Here is a 21,117-nt window from a genome sequence, read left to right as displayed (position 1 = left end):
ATATTTGTTTAAAAATATTTCATCTAATAATTGGATTAATGAGTTTGGCAACATTGATATAATGCTTAATACTTCTTATCTGCAATTTATTTAGATTATTTTTTCAACTAAACGATTGTAGAACAAAAAAAAAAAAAGGAAAAACTTTATATGAGCAGAGTATTATTAGGCCTTGTAATGTGTATTGTGTGTGTTAGTGATGGGAATCAAAGGCAGAAGAGTTCACATGATTGAAGAACTAAGTGAAACTGTCATCTCCTTTCAGAGAGGTAAAATGTTCTTAGCCTATCAACAAGCATTATTGAATAGTCCACAATGAACTAATATTTGGCCGAATGTTAGCAGCTTATTTACCTCTTAACATGTTCATTAAACTTTTTTTAAAAATGTTTAATGTGTGTTTTTACAGTTAATTGCACATAATACAGTTTTTTTTTTATTCTTGCATGTGTTTTGTATTAAATGTATTTAATGATGTGAAAATAACTTCAATAAGCAGTTATAAGTATATTAATCAGAATAATTATTAATGTTTATCCGTTGCTGAAGAGGTTTTCTCCTTTATAACTTTCTGGATTTACATTAATGATTTTTTATTTTTATTTTGCCATGGCTTTCTATATATTACAACTAGTCATTAGTTTTATTAAGGGTTTTCAACAATAGAGAGAAAAATGATACTCTCTCATTGGCTAAAAAGGTTTTGACCCTTAAATGCTTTTCGTACTAAATCAATGTGCACAATAATATTGGTATGTTAACTCAATAATGGTATATATGAGTGTGTACGTGCATGCATGTGTGTGTGCGTGCAAGGAGGAACTCATTTCAATTTAAAGTAGCTATCATTGATAAGTAAGGTAATGTGGAGTAAGTGCGTTTTCAGAGTAAGTGCTTAGTCACCTGTTAAATCTAAATCCTTTACTCGTAAGATCTTTTGAGGTCATGAATTATAACAATGATGTTTTACAAGAACGATTTTTGAACAGTGAATTATAAGAAGTTATAAAGATATCAGTTGGGTCTTTCCAGTTATGCTGTACAGTTTTTTATCCAGTACTAAGCCTGTTTATTTTTTTTTAAACCTTTGGATTAAGTTCTTCAAAATCTGTTCTTTGTGATTTAGATATTTCTTTGAACGTTTTTTATTTTTTAAGAGCTAGTCTACAGTTTCTCAGCAAATTATGAAAGTTAGATTTATTACAGGCAACTGCAGGAAGGGGGCAGTAGGCTCTGAAGTTATCACTTTGGATGAAGTTTATCACAGGCCTCCCAATCAGAAATAAAAAAGGAAGATTATGAAAAAATAAAAGAAGAGAAGAATGTTTTAAAGAAAAAACTTATCAAGATGAAACACAAGCTGATTTATTCTAAATAAGATTGAGAAAATCTTATTCAAGCCTTGGAGGATTATTGTCTTTCAAACCATCAACGAAAAAAGACATTAGTGCTGTAAAAAAAAGTTATGTCTGTATTTTACCTCTAAATCATTGACAGGGCGAATTGTTGTACATATTTGTAGGTTTCTCCTAGATATTGGTGTCTCAGTATATCTTGTGGGCGAAGTTATAAAGAACGCCTTTCTTTTATTTTTCCTTTGATTACATTTATTATCACACACTTTCTGAGACCTAAAGACATGCAGATAGAACTATTTAAAGCTGACACAAGTTCTAGCATGCATTTCAGCCGGTCTTGATTTTTCGCATATAACTTCAGATCGTCCATCTAATGGCTATCTTGGATCCATAGTCATCTATTTTCAGTTGGTATGTTACTTCTTTTTAGGATATAACTTAAAGGTGCTAGGGCTAACCGTAGAGGACTTAACGAGTCTCCTTGATAAATTCCACCACATATTTTTATATTTTTAGTATTGGAACCTCTACCTGTCCTAACCTTTCTCTTTCTATTACATGTATTTTTAAATTACAAAAAAGGAATGCCAAGCTATCAGGAAAGACTAATTGGAAGATTTATGGTGAACAAAAGGTATCTCTACAATGGAAAAAATAAGGACAACTTTGTTATTAATGTGGCTTCTAATTATCCAGAGTTTATTAATGGTTTATAACTATTTTTAAGATTTTTTTGAGTTATAGTTTTTATTTGGTGTTTGTGTCTTTCATTAAATTTCAATCCATAAAAAAAAAAACTCAACATTGCTCATTTTTAAAATAATTAATTAATTTTTGTTTTTTAAGTAGTATTGCACTATTTTTATTTTATTTTTTCAAATTTATTTGTGTAAATATTGTATTTAAATTACATTTTAACAAAATTAATATTTTTCTTTTCTAATACAATATTTTATTTTTCCCACAGTTAATCCAGGTGCAAAGGAACGACTCGTACAAATAACTGGGCCGAACGAAACGAAAATAATGTAAGAAACTTATTACCTTTTCTACATCTTTTTTTTTTTTTTTTTAATTTTAATCTGAACTACTCAACAATTAATAGTTAAACAAAATCTACTTATTGAATTCATTTTTTTTTTGTATCTATTTTCATGGATTATGTTACCAAGAGCGGAGACTATATTTGTGAATTAACAAGGTATAAAGTTTATTTAAAAACTTTATAATGAAAAATTTTCATTATCATCAGAGAATGAAAATCTATGTTTATTCTGAGATACTTGGTCCCCTATGAATAACGATTTGAAACAGTTTTAGCAGCTTTTGTTTGGCTACATTAACTTTTGACCATGATTATTAGAGGAATAAGTACATTAGTGCGCATTATTGGAGGTGTACATTTAAAAATATTGGTGGCAAGCTCCAAACACATCGTGACAAGGAATAAAGCAGTGTTTTTCTGTTCATTTACAAATTCACAAAATTAAAAATATATTGTAGATATTTACTTGTGACTAATAATGGCTCCTTTGTGGCAATTAAAAAGGTCAGTTGGTTGGATAAAATCCAGCCTGAAACCCTTAAGTTTTTAGCAAAACTAACAATTTTGGATTTAAATGGGTTTATTACTTCTTCACAATAATGCTTGTCCTCATGTTTCCCAGGTTGATTATAAAAATTTTGAATTCTAAATTGAAGCTCTACCAACCTTACAATAAGTACAAGACATGTAATAAAGACCTATTATAATTTTTTTTTTTTTGTTGGTTTTCAAGAAAAAATGTTTCTTGATGCTGATGCTGTAAGTTATGGTGAATGAAGTTTCTTTTGCCAAAGACAAAAGTAAAAAGGCCTGTTTTTGAATTATACCACAAGTATGAATGCTTTATTTTATTTTAAAAACTTTTTCAATTGAACTTGATCCTGTGAAAAGATTAGATAGGCCTTGACCTACTCAACTTATTTAGTGTTTAGCATCATGTAACTAAAAATTATGAAAAAGTTAAATATTAATAACAAAAAAAGTTATTAAAAACTCAAATCTAAATTACTATAAGTGTAATTGAATCGGTCATTTCAGAAATGGCACAAAAAATAAAAATAATGAAAATAAAAAATAAATAAAAGAGTATTTTAAGGTATCAAAATTTAAAGGGTATGAATATTCCAAGAACTGAAAGGAAAATTTGTTTTCCGTGAGAACTTTTTCTTTCCTTTGAAAAGAACATTTTTATTGATGGAGTCGAATTTTCTTTCTCTTGCACTGCAAACAGTAAACTGTACCCACCACGTTTCGTTAATTTTAATGAAAAGAAGATCAGTGATTTGAATAATGAAGAAACTCATGGTCCATGTTACTACAAATCTTTTTAGAATAAAATTCTTATTAGCCTATTAACAAGACAGCAAGAGCAGACTGATATCTGATCTTCAAATAGAATTCTTATGGGTTTTTTAAAAATCAATTTATTAAATTGTGTTCATTATTAGAAGTTTTTAAAAATATGGTCCTTTATTGCAGATGCAATACTCTCACATTTTAATCACTATTCATGTAGTTATAATCAAAGAAAAAATGGAAAATTGGACTGAACTCAGGTTCACTGCTGGAACCACACTAGTGAAACTTTTTTTTTAATATCTAATAATATATATCATTAAATCTGGCATGTCAGATTATTTACAACTTATATTTTTTGTAGAATGTTATCTTTAAAAATGTTATTACTAAATATTTTTTTGCTTTTATCTGAAAATGTCTCATATGTTGTTTCTAAAATAGATGATTTAGTTGTGATAGATGTTTTTCTTAACAATAATTTGGCACAGGATGGCAAGACAACTGATAGAAGATACTATCAAAAGGAATGCTTCTCCTGTGCGAGAAGTGAATATAGTTGGAACTAAAGAAGTTGGTGGTTCTAATTCAAGCATCAATAGTAGTGCTTCTGATGAGAGCAACAGACTTCTTGGATCAATAGGTATTTATAGTAATGTTATTTTATGTGTGATAGTGTATGGAACATTTTAATTTTATATTACAATTTTTTTCACTTATCTTATTTTAAATTGTGGAATTATTTTATTTCGACAAAGTTCATTATTAGGCGGTTGTTGGTAGTGTGACATTGGAACTCTGGTTTCATCAAGCTATTTTTATTTATTCATTTTCATGAATTTTGCCTTTCTGAATTAAGTTAAATATATATATTTATATATTGAATAAATTTTGCTGTTCTGAAGTAATTATAAGAAAACTTTGAAATAACTTATTATTATTTTAAAAGAATTTTTTTTCAATTGGAAGATCATTGATTGAGTATGTGTAATTAATATTAGGAAGATAGTTCGGGTGCGGTCAAAATAACTCAAGTAGTAAATAAACTATTTATTATGAGTCAACGTTTGCCCCATTTTGCAGGGCTTCCTCAGGGCTAAAAAAGATATAAACAACTAAAATCATAACAAAATAGATAACATGAAATAAAAGTAAACTGAGGTTTGGCTAAAATTGATGTGAAAATAATATAAAAATTAACATAGTAAAATAAAGAAAATAAAAATAAGATGTACTGTAAAAAGTACAAATAGACAAAGAATATGAAAAAGTATTTATAGTGTAAAAATAGTAACTAATAAAAAAGTAAATAAAAGAGAAATATAAAAAATACAGTTCAAACTACTAGAATACATAAAATAAAGGTTAAGAAAAAAGGAAAATAAAGAACATACACCTTTTTAGAATAAAGGATGGCTTGAGGTGGATGCAAGGTATTTGGGCAGGGGAGTGGAGGAATTAGACGGTTAACAAACAACGTTACATTTGAAAGTGAAAAAGATAATGAAAATGAACCTCCTCATTATGCCTCAACCTATACTGGTCACCATTCTTTATATGGTGAAACATTCTTCTTATAATTTCTTAAATATCACCAAACTATCAGCATCCATCCACATTTGATTAAGGCCATGTCTCTGGGGCATAAGTTAGTACTGGTCTAATTAATGTTTAATACAGAGAAATGTTCGTGTATCTTGACAGCAAAGGCTTCTTAGTGTATTTGCCAGACCAAAATAATACCTTTTTGCTGTAGTAATTTGCCTCTGTGTCTCTTGACTGGGCTTATTGTCTGCACTCACTAGGGACCCTAGTATACACATTAGTATGCTTTCTAACGTGTAGCCTCCAAACTTTGATCCTATCATCAGTAGGTTTGTTAGATGGATCAGTTCAGGAGGGATATTTATTTCTTCCGTTGCCTAGTACAACCTCTCTCTAACGACAATGTCATAAGCACCACTAAAGTCTATGAAGAGGTAATGTGGTATGGTATAAAAACAAATAATTTATAGACTTCTATCTGTATAAATGAATATGTATATTTGTGTGTATCATATTTTTTTTTCTTTACAGTTTCTTCAGGAAAACCTATTTGTCTATCTGCAACTGAGTATAAGTATTCTGTTCGGATTAATGAGGATGTGATTAATATTTCCTCCACCAATTTGGAATTATTAAATGTAAGTCAAATGTTTCTTTTATTAGTTTTTCATTTTATAAATCTATTTAGTATATTAAGCAGATTATATTTTGAAGCTAGTAGTAGGTGGGCTTCCCAGAATATATTTCAGCCTACTATAGCGGTGTGTGGAATCAGATCCACCTATGGCTACTCCATGTTGTCTGGAGTAATGTGTGCACTAATGTTGACAATGAGGACCAAAGTTGTCAACCTAGTGTTACTAATCAACTGACAATAGAAAAATTTGTAAAAATTGTTGTTTTAAAATTAGGTAGCTCATACCTGAATTCCTTACAGTCTGTTTAGTTCCATAGAGTTTATTTCATACAAGATTTGATCTGTTGGCAGATTTTTAGAAAAGTGTTAGAAAGCTTGTTCATTGTTTTGATAATGCTTCCTGCGCTCATGAACAATAGTGGCTGCCAGTAATACTAGCAAGTATTGACCACTAGTGCATATATCTTACTGTCCCTATGTGCAGGGTTACTTTTAATATTTCAACATTCACTAAAATCAAACTGGATGGCAGAGGGCCAGTTACAGGGTTACTCTACTTTTTTACACCAGCTACCGAGGTAGTCATTATATAATGTGTTAAAAAGTGATATCGTTTTCATTTTGGTTCCTGTTTTTATATAATGGTACGTAAAAATGAAAGATTTGAAAAGAATGAGCAGAGTCTGTCATTATTTAAATTTGAAGTAAATTATTTTTCAAAAAAATATATAAATATGTAGTTTCATTCCTTCACCTTATCAGTTTATTTTCTCTAATTTTGAAGGGTTCTGCTTTTCTTTGCTCAGTTATCTTCTATGCCAATTGTAGGTTTTAGTTTCTGAAACCTGCCACCATTGACTCATGCTTTTGTTGTTTGTTATTCATACACTTGTAATATACAAGTAAAACATTAAAAATTGTATTTATTTATTTATTAAAATGCCCAGGACTTGCTGAGTTGTTAATTTGTTTGTATCCATTCAGTGTAGTAATATTTTACATCTTTAGTAAAATAAAACTAAAAATATTAACTGTAAATGGACATTTAACAGTAATTGGACATTTATAAAAAGGAATCTAAGAAATTGGATAAATTATTTACATATATAAGAAGATGGTCAGGGTTGTGGTCAAAAGAGAAACAAAAATAGTTAAAACTATTTATTTTCTGACGTTTTGCCCCACTTTGCAGGGCTTCATCAGGGCTGTTCAAAGGTAAAGGTTGAACAGGAAACACAGGCCTGTTCAACCTTTACCTTTGAACAGCCCTGATGAAGCCCTGCAAAGAGGGGCGAAACGTCGGAAAATAAATAGTTGTAAACTATTTTTGTTTCTCTTTTGACTGTAACCCTGACCATCTTGTATATCAATTTTTATGGTCAACTATATATACATATTTATAAAATATTTACTGTGGAAAATGGGATTAATATTTGCTAATTTCAGTAATAAAAGGAAAATATTGTTTTAGTGTATAAAAGATAATATGTAGAATTAGGACTTAGAAGGATTATAACTTGTGTTATAATTTCAAGTTGTGAATTATTTGCGATTTATGAATAATTTCTTTCATATATAGGCTTATTATAAGTATAAATTATTTAATAATATACATTGTATTGGTAAATAGCATTTTTTATGTTATTTGAACATTTTGTGACTTTGGATTATAAATTTAAATATTTTAAATAATATGATTTTAAAGATAAAATTCTCAATGTCAGCGGAACAATGCCTGTTAGAAAACTAGATATTACAGTTGGTATTTGTTTCATAATATACATCGATTAGAGCTCATGAATCTTAATATTTTATACATACTAAGTTATTTAAGTTTGTAAAAACTCAAAGAATATATAAAACTTATTTTTGAAAATGAAATTCTAACGAAGCAGTGACAAACATTTATAAAAACTTCTAATCCTAATAATGTAGTTAGCTTTATCAAGTATGGCCGTGTTTATTCAGTGAAAGAAGTGAGGAGTTCTTAAACCAAACAAAATATTTTAAAACATTGAAACAAAAGATAAATAGTCCATGGGTGTGATAAACTGTGAAACAATTTGAATCAATTTTAAATAAAATTGGTTTTGAGTTCTAAGTGAAAATCTGCTAAGAAAATGAAAAATGAATTCAACCCAATGGAAGAAGAATTGGAATGGATTACTGAAACAAGTATCAATGACTTTTTTCTTAATACATTGTAATCTCAAATGTTTATTTGACTTAAATTTATTGATTTAAATTTAAGTTTATTCTGCCTAGGTTGATTTCTTTTATTTACATAAGAAATTATTTTTCTTATAAACATAATGTTCTTCTCTATGTTCAAATAATTTTTTGGAATCAAAAAACAAAGCAAAATATTTTTAAAAATGAATAAGGCCCAAAATATAATTTTTTTCCAAATTAATTGGTGTTAAAATTGAGAAAGATTTATATAATATAATTTTTATTTCATTTTTTATTTTTTTTATTTTTCTATATAATACAAACTTTTGTATTCGGATCTATTTTTATTTTTATTTTTAAACAAACCTATGAACATTACAATTTAGATATATTTCCAGTAAATATAGCATAATGATTCAATTGGTTCAATTTGAATCAAATTAATCTTTTTATAATATACAAAGTTGATTTAATAGGAAATAAATAGAGGAAATATAGATCAAAAGCATGTTATTATTAAATTCATTCAGAATGAAATTGAAATATTATTATTAAATATATTAGAACAGAAAAATAACAAAAACAGAAAGTTGATTCAATAGAAAATAAATAGAGACAAGATAGATTGAAAATGTGTTATTATTAAATCTATTCTGAATGAAATAAAAGTATTATAATTAAGTATATTAAAACAGAAAATAACATGAAAATAGTTTGATAAAAAATTCAAAATAAATAAGGAAAAAATAGAAAAACAAGAGATTTGTCATTCTTTCATCCACATCTGTTTCCTAGTTCGTGTAAAAATTATACAGATGCAATAAAAATTACTCATCTTTCTCTGTTAGTTTACATAGTTGAACGTGTAATTTTCTGTAATATGGAAAAGTCAATTTAAATTGGTATGGATAATTGGAAAGGGTATAGAAATTAATTGAAAAACTTAAATTGCATATATGACTTGTTTCTCATTATAATCTTGTTTATTACTTGGTAGTGTTCAATTGACCCCTGTGAACAAGGACACATCAATTATACTAAAAGTAGTGTTTAATTATAAATATGGGAAACAAATAACTGATTCCGTTTGAAGGTATATTATTAGTTATTTTAAGTTTCATTAAATTTGTAATTAAAAGCTATTTCAAAATTAAATTAAATGAAATTATACTTGATTCATAAAATCTTATTATGAATCTATGGTTTATTATATATAATTGCAATCAATTAACAAATAAATTGTATTAATGTTAAATTAGTTTATATAATTGTTATAATTTATGTGTTCCAGGATGCTAAAATTCTACTTGATTCAACATATGTTGATAAATCAGCAGAAAATAATAATATTGAAGATAAACCAACAAGGTAATTTTCAACATTTTTCCTTTTCCTCTTTTAATTTTCTGTATTTTGTATGATGAAATTATCTAGTACAAATTTGTGATTCAAAGATTTGGTTAATTAGTGTTATGAAGTTAGAGAGTTGAAACTGTTTCTTAAATGTTATAGATAATTTTATCAAAGCCTGTATAAAATGATCAATAAAGATCTTTCAAAGTTTAATACTATATGCATACATCAGCACCCCTTCAATAATAATTAAAATACATAAATATACATTAATAACATTTTATCTTATCATAATTTATTACTTCAGTAATGATTTAGTTTAGCAAATTCAAAACCTTGGTAACATTGTTTTAGGCCAAGGTCAGTTTTAGCTGTTTGTGTAAATAAATAAATATTAGATATATTATATGCATAATATAATATATTACGTAAGTTTATTTTTTAAAATTATTTTTACTTTCACTTTTGCATGGAATATATTGTTGAAATGAAAACAATAATTTCGATAAATTTTTTGAGGTTAAAAACATCCAAAAATTGAATATATTTTATTCTAATAAAATTTTTTAACCTCAAAAAATTTATTGAAATTGATTTACCAGACTTCCTAAAAAGAAAATCCAGAAAAAAATAATTTTATTCTGGGAGAAAAGTCCCTTAAGAATACTTAAATGGTTCAGATTATTTTTATTTTTTATTGATTAAAAAAATTATGTCCTATATGGTCCGACCAGGTGGTCAAAACATCTATTGGTCCGTGCCAAAATAACACACAAAAATGATAGCTATAAGTGACTATTACAATTTTGACTATTAGGGTGTTGTGGAAGCTATACAATTTTTAAGCTAGATAAGTACACTATGAATTGATCTCAAGTGATCCAACTAATCATTTAATTAACAACTACTAAAATGAAAATAAAGAAAAAATAATAATTATTAAAAAAATTAAATTAAATTAAAATAATAATAATAAAAATAACTTCTAACTAAAAGGATTTTGAAGTGAATAATAAAGCTGCAAATTTACATTTAGTAAATTAATATAATAATGAGAATAAAACAAGGTGATACAGAATATGATAAAAATAAGTATCCAATAATATCTATTATAAGTATTCACAAATTGCTAATTTTAATTGTAATATAATAAATAATTATGTGGAGTTAAGAAAAAATGCAGGCAGATATGGTCATTTGGTGAATCAAAATCAATTATTAGGAATCATAGAAGTAAGAAAGTATCCAGTTAAATATTTCTTTTTTAGTTTTTGTGTTGTGGTTGATTTATTTATTAGTTCTTCTGGTTAGCGATTGAACAGATATGATACCATACAGTTTATGGTATGTTTGGCAAGATATTTAACAAAACTTTTTTAACTTTTTACAAAGTTTTGTAAAGTTGCAGTTACAATTATGGTGGTAATAAATGCTGTGGATATACAGATTGTTTACATTGGCACAGTAGTTTGATTATGTTGAAGGTGGAGCGTGAAGGTTTATAAAGAAAAGAACAGGGAAGGATTGGCAAATAGAGGTTGGGAGAGAATTGGCATGAATGACAAAGGATTTACTGAAGGAGAAGGTTCTTGAGAGGGAATATATAAGTCAACTGGTTAGGATCTAGTATTTAATAAATGAATTGGTGGATGTAGAGTGAGAAGATTAAGGATGTAGGTAGGTTTTTGATTTCAAATATTTGGAAAAGGAAAACATTGAGGAGGTATTGCCATTGGAAAGTAGAATAAAGCCACTTCTACTTGGTATACCAACCAGAGATATAAGAACGCCTAGTTTACCCGAAGATGATTCTTAAAAGCAATTTATGAGTCTCTTCAGTTTCGTCTCTTGTCCAGTACATAGCCCTCTATAGATCAAGTGACTGCAGTTGAAGTGAGAGAATATGAGAGAGAATACTAGGAGCTGAGGGGTATACTGAATCAGAATCTTACGAATTGTTTAAGTACTGCTATAGATTTATGTGTGATCTGAGAATTATGGTTATTCCTGGAGAGGTCCTGATAGAAGATGATTCCGAGGGTTTTTACTCTGGAGAAGGAGTGAATTGGTTGATTATTGAGGTAAAGTCAGGAGGAAGTGCTTGGGACCGATGAGGATGGCCTTAATTTTTCTAACATACAGTCTCAGGTTATTGTTTACCACCCATGCTTTAATGCTACCTATCCCTTCATATATCTTTTGGATAGCTTTAAGCATGCAATAGGATGGAAGATTAAGTAAATTTGGAGATCATCAGCATCAAAAGCTTTAGAGAAGTCTAAGGGAATTAGAATTAAAATTTGCTGTTTGTCTATAGAGAATTGAAGATCTTAGGAAATTTTTAATGAAGCAGATTGAGTGGAATGTTGGGAATGAAAACCAGATTGGAGAGGATCAAGGAGAGTTCTTTGCTCACAGAATTTATTAAGTTGGGAGTGGACTAATCTTTTCAGTAGCTTGAACATATTTGATATAATGGAGATAGGCCAGAAGTTAGAAACTGAAGAAGGAAAAGAGATTTTGTTCAATTCGGAAAAATGGAATTTTAAAGGGAAAAATTATTTATTTGCAGAAGGACAGGAAGAATGGTAGGGTGGCAGAGTTTGATGTTTTTCACCAGAATCTGGTCTGGGCTCTAATCATTAGTTTTGGAATTGAAGACTGCAAAGTTTAGACCATCTGAAAAATAAAAGTTGTTAAAAGTCAAAAAGAGTGCAGAAGTAAGGGGATCAGCAAATATAGAATGTAATTGGACTGGATCAACTGGATAATAAGTGAAGGTTTTTGAGATAAAAACGGAAAGGCTCTCAAGAATTTTCCATTTGAATTCAGGGTCAGGAGCTTGCTATAAAATATTTTGGAAGTATTGTGCTTGGGCATGGTGTAGGGATGTTTGGGTAAGGATTTGGAGAGATCTGAAGGTGCAGTAGTGCTCTGGAATTCTAGTGTGTCTGAAACGTCTTCTGGCAACATCTCTTCTCATTAACTCTCTTATTTCCAAGTCAATTCAGGTAGCCAGGTGTTGCTTGTGAAGGTATGGGTTTTAAGAGGTGCATGGACTTGAAGAGAGGCATTTGACCATATCGTCAATGGAGAAAAGGAAATAAATAGGTTTTAGGGAGATGGAAAGTGGATCAAGAGAGGGCACATTGTTTCTATGGTTAAGAAATTAAGATCTCTCCAACAAATTTTCTTGGGGATTAGCATGAATGTAGAGACATTGTCGGAAATATTGATAAGTTCATGGGATGAAAGAAAGTATAAAAGGAATTTGGTAGGAGGACAAGAGGTTATGAGGAGACTTTCCGGGCAGATGCAGAGGACAAATAAGGGGCTAGTAAGCCATCAGTAAGGGGCTGGGCTACACCACAGTAAAATAAAATATTGTTCCCAAAAAAACATTAAATAGAACTTCCCCCCTATTTGTGGATTTTTAGATAAAGAGGTTTTGTAAGGATTTTGGTCCTCAGTCTATCATGGACATACAGAGCAACACCACCACCAGTTCGGTCATGACAAAAAACAGAGTAATTAGGAATGGTAACAGAAGAAATTAAGATATTGGATTTAAGCCAAGTTTCCTAGAAAAAAATGATATACAAATTTTGGAGGAAATAATGTAGGAATTTGTTGTAATGTACAAGTAGTAGATGGATTTTATGTAATCTTATACATGAAAGAAAAAAGAAAAAAAATATATTGTCCTTTTTTTTTTGTTATTTCTACTAATGATCATGGAATTTTAGACTTGAACAAAATATTTTTATTGGCAGCATAAAACTATAGCATAAGGTCTGAATGTAAAAATACTTATTCCAAAATATTTAAATTTAACTATTACAAAAGTTCCAATAATTATTCAAAATTCATATAAAAAGGGATGTTACTCCAACTCTTACCCTAATATTGAATATAAAAATATTATAAATATGCAAAATTTGTTTTTAAAAAAATTGTTATAATACTTGAGACACAAAGTGTATTCTGAAGGTGTAAAGCTGTGTACATTTGAATACACTTAAATGAGATCAGGAAAGATCATGCTCCCTTTTCTGTTTTTGTTTTCATAGTCTAGACTTATTTCTTAATTGATTAACTAAAACTGTACTTTGCATGTTCCCACCAGATTGAATCTTGATAAACATTTCATTTTTCAACTAATCTCCATTACATTATACAACTTATTTGTTGAATAAATATAAATATTTCTAATATATTTGGTTTTCCAACTGTATATTGTAAGTTAATGTTACCATTAATATATCAGGAAATTTGTTTTCAACTTGGAAAAATTATTCCTCCTTTATTTAAATATCAAATTCTTTCATATTTATCTCTTTTTCAGTACTAATAATAATTGGAAATAAACAAAATTTAAAGGCACTTTAGGCGAAGCCATTTTGAAAATTATGTATTAAAGCACTATTTCAGTTTTAGGGATAAGACCTAGCTGATATTGAAAACAATTTAATGTTATGTACATTGATGTGCTGAGTTTAATCAAAATTGTTTGAGCCATTATTGAGAAAATTGTAAAATCAATTTATATATAGTGGCAGTTCTAGTTAGTCGAATTTAGTAAAAAGTAATATTCATGGCATATATCTACCTAAACCATGTAATTTCAGTTTCCTACAACTTTTTATTTTTGAGCTAGGCTGTTCATACACACCAACATGCCATTTTGTGAGACTTAGTTTGGACTCTGGGGACCTTAAAAAATGTATTTCCTTTAGAAACTCAGATGGAAATTTCCCAAAATACCAATACTTCCCCTTACTGTATTTTTCATATATTGGTAAGTAAATGTAATTGTACTAAAAAAGTATTCATACAATCTCAACTTCTTTATTTGCTTACAACGTTTCGGCCAATGAGGCCATTCTCAAGGATATCTATTAATTTACAACTTCAATTAGAATCTAATTATTAAATTTTTTTTTAAAACATGAAATATAAATTATCCTCCTTAATTTTAATATCAGAGATTCAAAACAGTTAGTAGGAGGTTGCAGGCTTTTCTGCCTTTGTCAAAATTTACCTTAGTCAATTTAACCTATAAAACATAATTAAATTAGGGAAACCATGTTTATCATTAATAAACTTTCACTATATCACCAATAAAATTTCACTTATTTTTTTCATCATTACTTTGCTGATAAATTATTTGTCCTAATAATTGTTTATGTATATTGCTGGAAAATTCAAACATGGAAATTTATATATTAATCCTGATTGATTTTTTATTTCTATTTTATCCTTTATTTTGCTGTAGTAATTTTTAATCTTATTACTCAGTGTATAACATAAGGAGTTTACATCCACATCACAATTTTTAATCTTATTACTCAGTGTATAACATGAGGAGCTTACATCCACATCATAATTTTTAATTTTATTACTCAGTGTATAACATAAGGAGTTTACATCCACATCATATTCTTTAAAGGATCTCTGTGCATCCTCAGATAACCATTTTATGTAGTTAAATTCATATAACTTTTTACTGACTAAATTATTTTTTATTTTGTTTTCTGGACTTTTTTTGGATTTCTTAAGGTTTATATCCCAAAGTTTATATATAAAAGGGGTATGGTACAAATTTTCCTGGAATATATTAAAAACTTGACTCTTAACTGCATTTAATCTAATTGAATCATTAATTTTTATCACCTTATTTATTTAGTTATTTATAACATTATAATTTAGATGGAACATATGACAAGATTATTAATTTAAAATTATGTTATTGGTGGTTTTTTTTTTTTTTTCCATTCTATTATTATGATATTTCTTTGCCTAATCACCAACATATTTAATTTTCCCTGTTGCTCCAACTTCATTATGAAATTTAACGTTTCATGGTGACTATTTAATGTTTCTAGGAATTTATAGATGTCATTCTTTTTCCAGATGCAAAATATATCATCTATATATTTAAACATAATCTTCACATTTATTCTTGATTTGATATGAGAATTTTGTATCGACTCATTTAAAACTAATCCAGCTAATGACACTGATGAAATACTCACCTCAAGGGATTCCAAAAAAGCTTCCTGTAAAGTTCTTCATTGTACTTAAAACACTATTTTCACAACAAATTCTTATCTCTTCTAAAAATATTTTTTTATTCTTTACAATCTAATCTAGTTTAATATCTTCTTATCACCAATGATTTTATAAAGTGATTTAAGAGGGATACTCATAAACAGTGAGACTACATCTTGACTGACTATAATCTCATCTTCAATTTGGATTTCCTTCTTTAGCTTTTATAACATTTATTATATCAATATTTCCATCCTTACATAAATTTGTGAAGAGCTAATTTTGAAAATATCGATATATTATATTTATGGCCCATTAATACCAATATTTGGCCTCAGCGTCTTATCTGTATGAAGTTTAACCAATCCAAACATTCTTGGATAGTTAGATTGTTTATTTATTAATTTATAACCTTATTATTGATTAGTTAATTTTTTTCAAGTTTTTAATATAATTTTTTATTTGTTTATTTCTGGCAGTAGGTCTCTTCTGAGTTTTCAATATATACTCTCTTCATTTTCATTTTATTATCATAATCTTCCTTTCCTAATATAGCTACCTTTTTTTTTACTTATCCAACTTTACAATAAAAATTTGGGATCCTGATAAAGTAGGATGTAATAAATTACATGGTTTCTTAAAGTTAAGTTTAATGTTTTTATTAATTTTGCTAATAAAGAGATTGTTTGATTTTAAAATTATTTTTACATTTATTAAATTTTTTCATATAATTTTTACAACCAAAACTCTTGCTTTAAATCTAAATTAAAAAAATCCATTGTCAATTTATTAAAACTATTTCCTTATTCTGACTTTTTATAAAATTACTATTTTATTTCATTTCAAGATCAAAAATAGGCAGCATGATGTGAGGAGGAAACCTAAACCTATTCATACGTTCTTTAATATTACCGATTTAAGTCCTAATGACTATAGTGCAAACATCACATTTGGACTAATTCTTAAAAATATGAATACAAATTCTTAAGAGCTGTTTTAAACCAAGACAAAATAATTATATTTATTTATAATTTAATTTCTATATATAATTTAATTTAATTTTTTTAGATATGATTATAATATGCCATTATAATGTGATTTTATTTTTATTTGAATTAATTTTTGTAATGTAATTATTTATTTTTATTAGTGATTTTATCATTCCAATACACTAGTATTGACCAAATATAATGATTATAATTTAAAAATGTCATACATTAAGTGATCAATTTCTAATTATCAATTTCTAATTATGATTTTCTAGATCTGATTTCAACTATTCATTCTCAGGTTACAACTCCAACTCTATTCATGAACCACAAGAAGTGGTTTCAAATGATATTGCTTCAAATACTGAGAAGGGTAAATACTAAAAGATAAATAATATTTTATTGGAATAATAATATTTGTATATAATAAAGGATAAGTTGGTCCTGGTAGCTGGCTTCTGCCTTACCAAAAAGTGTTGTTTGGAATCAGGTTTTTTGGCTTTAATAAAGTCTTTTTTTAAAAAGAGATTATAGAAAATAAATTTTTTTTGCAGTTTTTTTTAATATGAACATTATTAAAACAAATAAATACACAGGTCATGGTATTTATTTTATTATTTCAGGTAAAAGTATATCCTTTGTGATGTCTTCTTTATTTTCTAGCACTAGTGTAGACATCACTCATTTTATTAATTCAACATTAAATTTTCAACTCACTTTTGAATGCTTAATTCAATCCAGATTAATCAAAATTATATTATTTATTTAATTGAGGTCTACATTAAACTAGGGTTACGCTTTTATTCTTTGTAAACTTTATATACTCATAAAAACTGAAGAGTTACATTTTCTAAGGACTGTTAATGTTTGAACTGACATTTGAAAATGTCCACACATAAACTGAGTCTAAATTTGTTACTGAACTGTTTCAGCTTCTTTTACTCAATAAAGACTTACTGGTTCCCTCTTCAAATTCAGGTTCAGTGATAACTTAATCACTCTTGATGGTTCAACAATTGACTCCATTTAATTAATTTCATCATTTTGATTTAGGTTCTAATTTACATAACACTTTATTTAACAACCTTATTATTATTGGAAGAAGATAGTTGACCATATGAAGTCGATCGTAGGAAGATAGTCCAGGTGTCAGTCAAGAAAACTATTTATTTTTAACCACAGCTTATTGATTAACAATAAGTAGTTTTCTTATACTATTTTGATACCTTTATGGACCACCACCTGGACTATCTTTTTACAATATTATTATTATTCTGACACTACAGTTCTACAAGAACCCAGGATTCATCCACCACAGCCAACCAATCTCCACAATCTCTTACTGTCTCCTTCCATCGTTCAACATTTAACCTTCTTAGATCCTCCTCCACATCCTCCAGCCATCTGATCTGGGGATATTCTCTTTTTCGTTTCCTATATATGAGGGTGGTCTGAAAAGTTTCCGACCGCAACGTGAAGATGGCAGCAATCATAACTAAAAGGAAGTGAATTTTGTTGTTCATCTGTTGACAGTTACCCACCAAAGTTACATCCATTTTGGACGTGAAGTGTTTATGTAACAGTCGTTTGAGTGAGTTGATGTGAGTGTTTTTATGAAAATTGACAAAATCGTGTATCGTAGTAGCTGTCATTAAACATTTGTTTTCGAAAGGCAATATGCCTACGAAATCAAAGATGAGTTGGATTCTGTGTAAGGGGACTCTGCACCATCATTTACCACAGTGAAATTTTTGGCAGCTGAATTTAAACGTGGCCGTAAGAGCCTGGGAGATGATGAACGTTTGGGACGTCTAAAAACTGCAACTATCGACGAAAACATTGCCAAAGTTCACCAAATGGTGCTATACAACCTCTGAATTAAAGTGAAAGATATAGCAGAGGTTATGAACATGTCAAAAGAACGTGCTTTTTATATATTAAATCAACATTTAGTTATGTGAAAGCTGTCTGCACGTTGGATGCCGCATTTTCTCACGTTAGACCAAAAATGTGTTCGAATGAACATTTCCAACACACTGTTGGTGCAATAAATCCGAGTTTTGGCACCGATTAATTACTGTAGATGAAACTTGTATACATTATTATACGCCCAAAACAAAAATACAGTCCAAACAGTGGACTGCAAAGGGGGGAACTGGCTCCAAAAAAAGCAAAGCCTGTTTTCTCAGCTGGGAAAGTGATGGCGACTGTTTTTTTGGGATAGTCATGGAGTTATTTTACTCAACTATCTTCAAAAAGGAAAAACCATTACAGGAGCATACTAGGCATCATTACTTGACAAGCTGAAGGCAGAACTTGCAGAAGAAAGGCCACATTTGCAGAAACAGAAAATCCTGTTTCACTAAGGCAACGCACTGTCTCACACCTCAGCGGTTGCCATGGCGAAAATCCATGAATTACGATTTGACTGCTTGTCCATCCGCCTTACTCACCAGATCCAGCCCCAAGCGACTTGTTTTTGTTCCCCCATCTAAAAATTGCATTTGGAGGACAGAGATTTTTGTCAAATGAAGAGGCAATCACCTTCATGAATTATTTTGCTGAGTACTTTTTGGATGGGTTACAGAGATGAGAGCATAGTTACAATGAGACTAAGTCGAAAAATAAAAAAAAAATTTCAGAAAAAATGTCTTGTATTTTTGTTAGGTCAGAAACTTTTCAGACCACCCTCATAGCATCTTGGGTATCCTTTGATCGGGCATCCTCTCTACATGTCCTATGTTGATCAACATTTAAGTCCGGAACCAGACCTTTTCTGAGTTTCTGGCCTTTGAGTGTAATATGAATTGTTGTTAATTAATCGGCTCGCTTAGAACAACATTTAATATGAATATCAATGAATGATTTTTATTAATAAAGTTGAAATACCAATTAATTTATTTGCTATAACCTAAAAAAATCATAAAAATGAGAGCCTTTAGATGTGAATATTTCCTTAACAAAGCATTAATGGATATTCCTATCCTTGATTCTTATTTTAAATTAGAACACTGAACCCTATAATACTCTCTGTAATTACCAAACTAAGAATATACATCAAATCCTAAACTTCTTTATTTTATTGACCTAAAACTACTTTTCCATTTAATTATGATAAAATATAACAATTGCACTATCTTAGCTATAAAAATCATAATATTTAATAATTTTCTCTTTTTTAATCCTAAATATTTTACAATATAATGTTTATGCTTTGTTCAAGGTAACAAATCACACATTTCAAACTCCCACCTTCCCTATGTAAACATTTATGTAATAAAATATATCTCTACTATGTAAATATTTATGTAAATTTAAAACAATAGTTATTTATTTTTTTTTCATTTTCCCTTTTAGATTGTGTTAATGAATCAGACATCTCTTCAGAATCTGTTACTGAAAGTGTCCATTCATTATTGGCCAGAAACAACAGTATAGTTACAGGTATTGTTTTCTTTGCTTTTTAATAAAAACATATATGTGACTTATTTGGATACTGATATTTTTATTTAATTAAATAGCCTTTAATAAGAACTAATTAAGTTCATGTGGATAATATTTTTTTTTAATTACCTTTTTGGAATATGATAAGCTTAAATAAGTGTTTTATCGAATAGTATAACCTTTTATATTAATACATTAATTTAGTTATTCTTTTTAACCTTGTGCAATGAGCTAAAATATATTATTAAAAATCAGCTAAAAAATACTCACTATAACATGGATCAGGAAGAAATGAAATCATGAAGTATCCTTGCTGTAGTAAGCTCAGGAAAATATGGATCATTTAAAAAACAAAACCAATAAATTGTTTAAAAAGTACCTAACAATTTGTTAAAAAAATTATATATTAGCAAGGTTACGTTAAGTTGTGGAGATGTAAGCCATAACAGATGTAGTGAAGATTAATTTTCCTTAAAATCTGCATCCAAGCACTCTCCAGCGCTTGAATGCATATACAGTTTATATATACAATAAATGGATTTATACATATTTATTGACAACTGTTCTCTTCTAGTCTATAATGGATCCATTTTCACCTATAACTCTAGAGCCAGAATCAAAAATGATTAGATGATACTATTTTTTTTTGTCCTTGAGGCTAGGTTTCAGATAGTGGTAGGTTATTGTAGTGACATTACTGAGTTTTGTTACCATATTTTATTATTGGCCTGGCCGAAGATCTATGTAACACTGCTAAGAAATTTCTAGAAGTACTCCTTTATTGCATCAACTCGAATAAACTTACACCAAGGAGTCAATTTTTTCTGTTTGTTTTCTTATTTTAAAAGAATGAAGAATACTTAATAACAGATGACACACTTTTTCCAAAAAGTAAAATATGATTTTCACAATAAACTTTAATGGTGCTAAGTGTTAATCGTAAAAGTATAATACCCTTTTTATGGATCAAAATAATAGATTTTCTTAAGTTTGGAGAATAAGATTATTAGCTCATAGAGTAATTATTTTGATAATAATATTTTTTTTATCAATCTATCTTATTTGGATCAATTTTCTCTTCAATTGACTTTATATAATATGAATCAATTAATTATACTAATTTTCATATGTGCACAATTTGTCCCTTTAGTAATGTTTTTCAATAAAAATAAAAATTACTTCTGACTACATTTTTTATTACTTTGAAAAAATAATTATAATTATAAA

General features: G+C 28.3%; 1 protein-coding gene across 5 annotated transcripts in view; it reads left to right on the top strand.

Annotated features, from left to right (window-relative positions):
- The window catches only part of mxt (Eukaryotic translation initiation factor mextil), a 53,884-nt gene that overhangs the window by 8,115 nt on the left and 24,652 nt on the right, over window positions 1-21,117 (top strand). For 4 of the 5 annotated variants that reach the window (XR_002945481.2, XM_024362453.2, XM_067045029.1 and 1 more), the window contains exons 5-11: window positions 198-269; window positions 2,326-2,386; window positions 4,191-4,342; window positions 5,776-5,882; window positions 9,345-9,421; window positions 16,722-16,819; window positions 19,804-19,890. Coding sequence is in view for 4 of the 5 variants with exons in the window: in XM_024362453.2 (XP_024218221.1) it covers window positions 200-269; window positions 2,326-2,386; window positions 4,191-4,342; window positions 5,776-5,882; window positions 9,345-9,421; window positions 16,722-16,819; window positions 19,804-19,890 (652 nt within the window). In the remaining variant the exon portion in view is untranslated. The remainder of the gene's footprint in view (window positions 1-197; window positions 270-2,325; window positions 2,387-4,190; window positions 4,343-5,775; window positions 5,883-9,344; window positions 9,422-16,721; window positions 16,820-19,803; window positions 19,891-21,117) is intronic. The other variant, XM_024362455.2, reaches the window with a different exon arrangement.

The sequence above is a fragment of the Halyomorpha halys genome, unplaced genomic scaffold (assembly GCF_000696795.3).
Source record: "Halyomorpha halys isolate HHAL.00 unplaced genomic scaffold, Hhal_1.1 Scaffold251.1, whole genome shotgun sequence".
Classification (NCBI taxonomy): Eukaryota; Metazoa; Arthropoda; class Insecta; order Hemiptera; family Pentatomidae; genus Halyomorpha; species Halyomorpha halys.
Note: the sequence above shows the minus strand (reverse complement) of the source record. Positions and strands in the feature narration are given on the sequence as shown.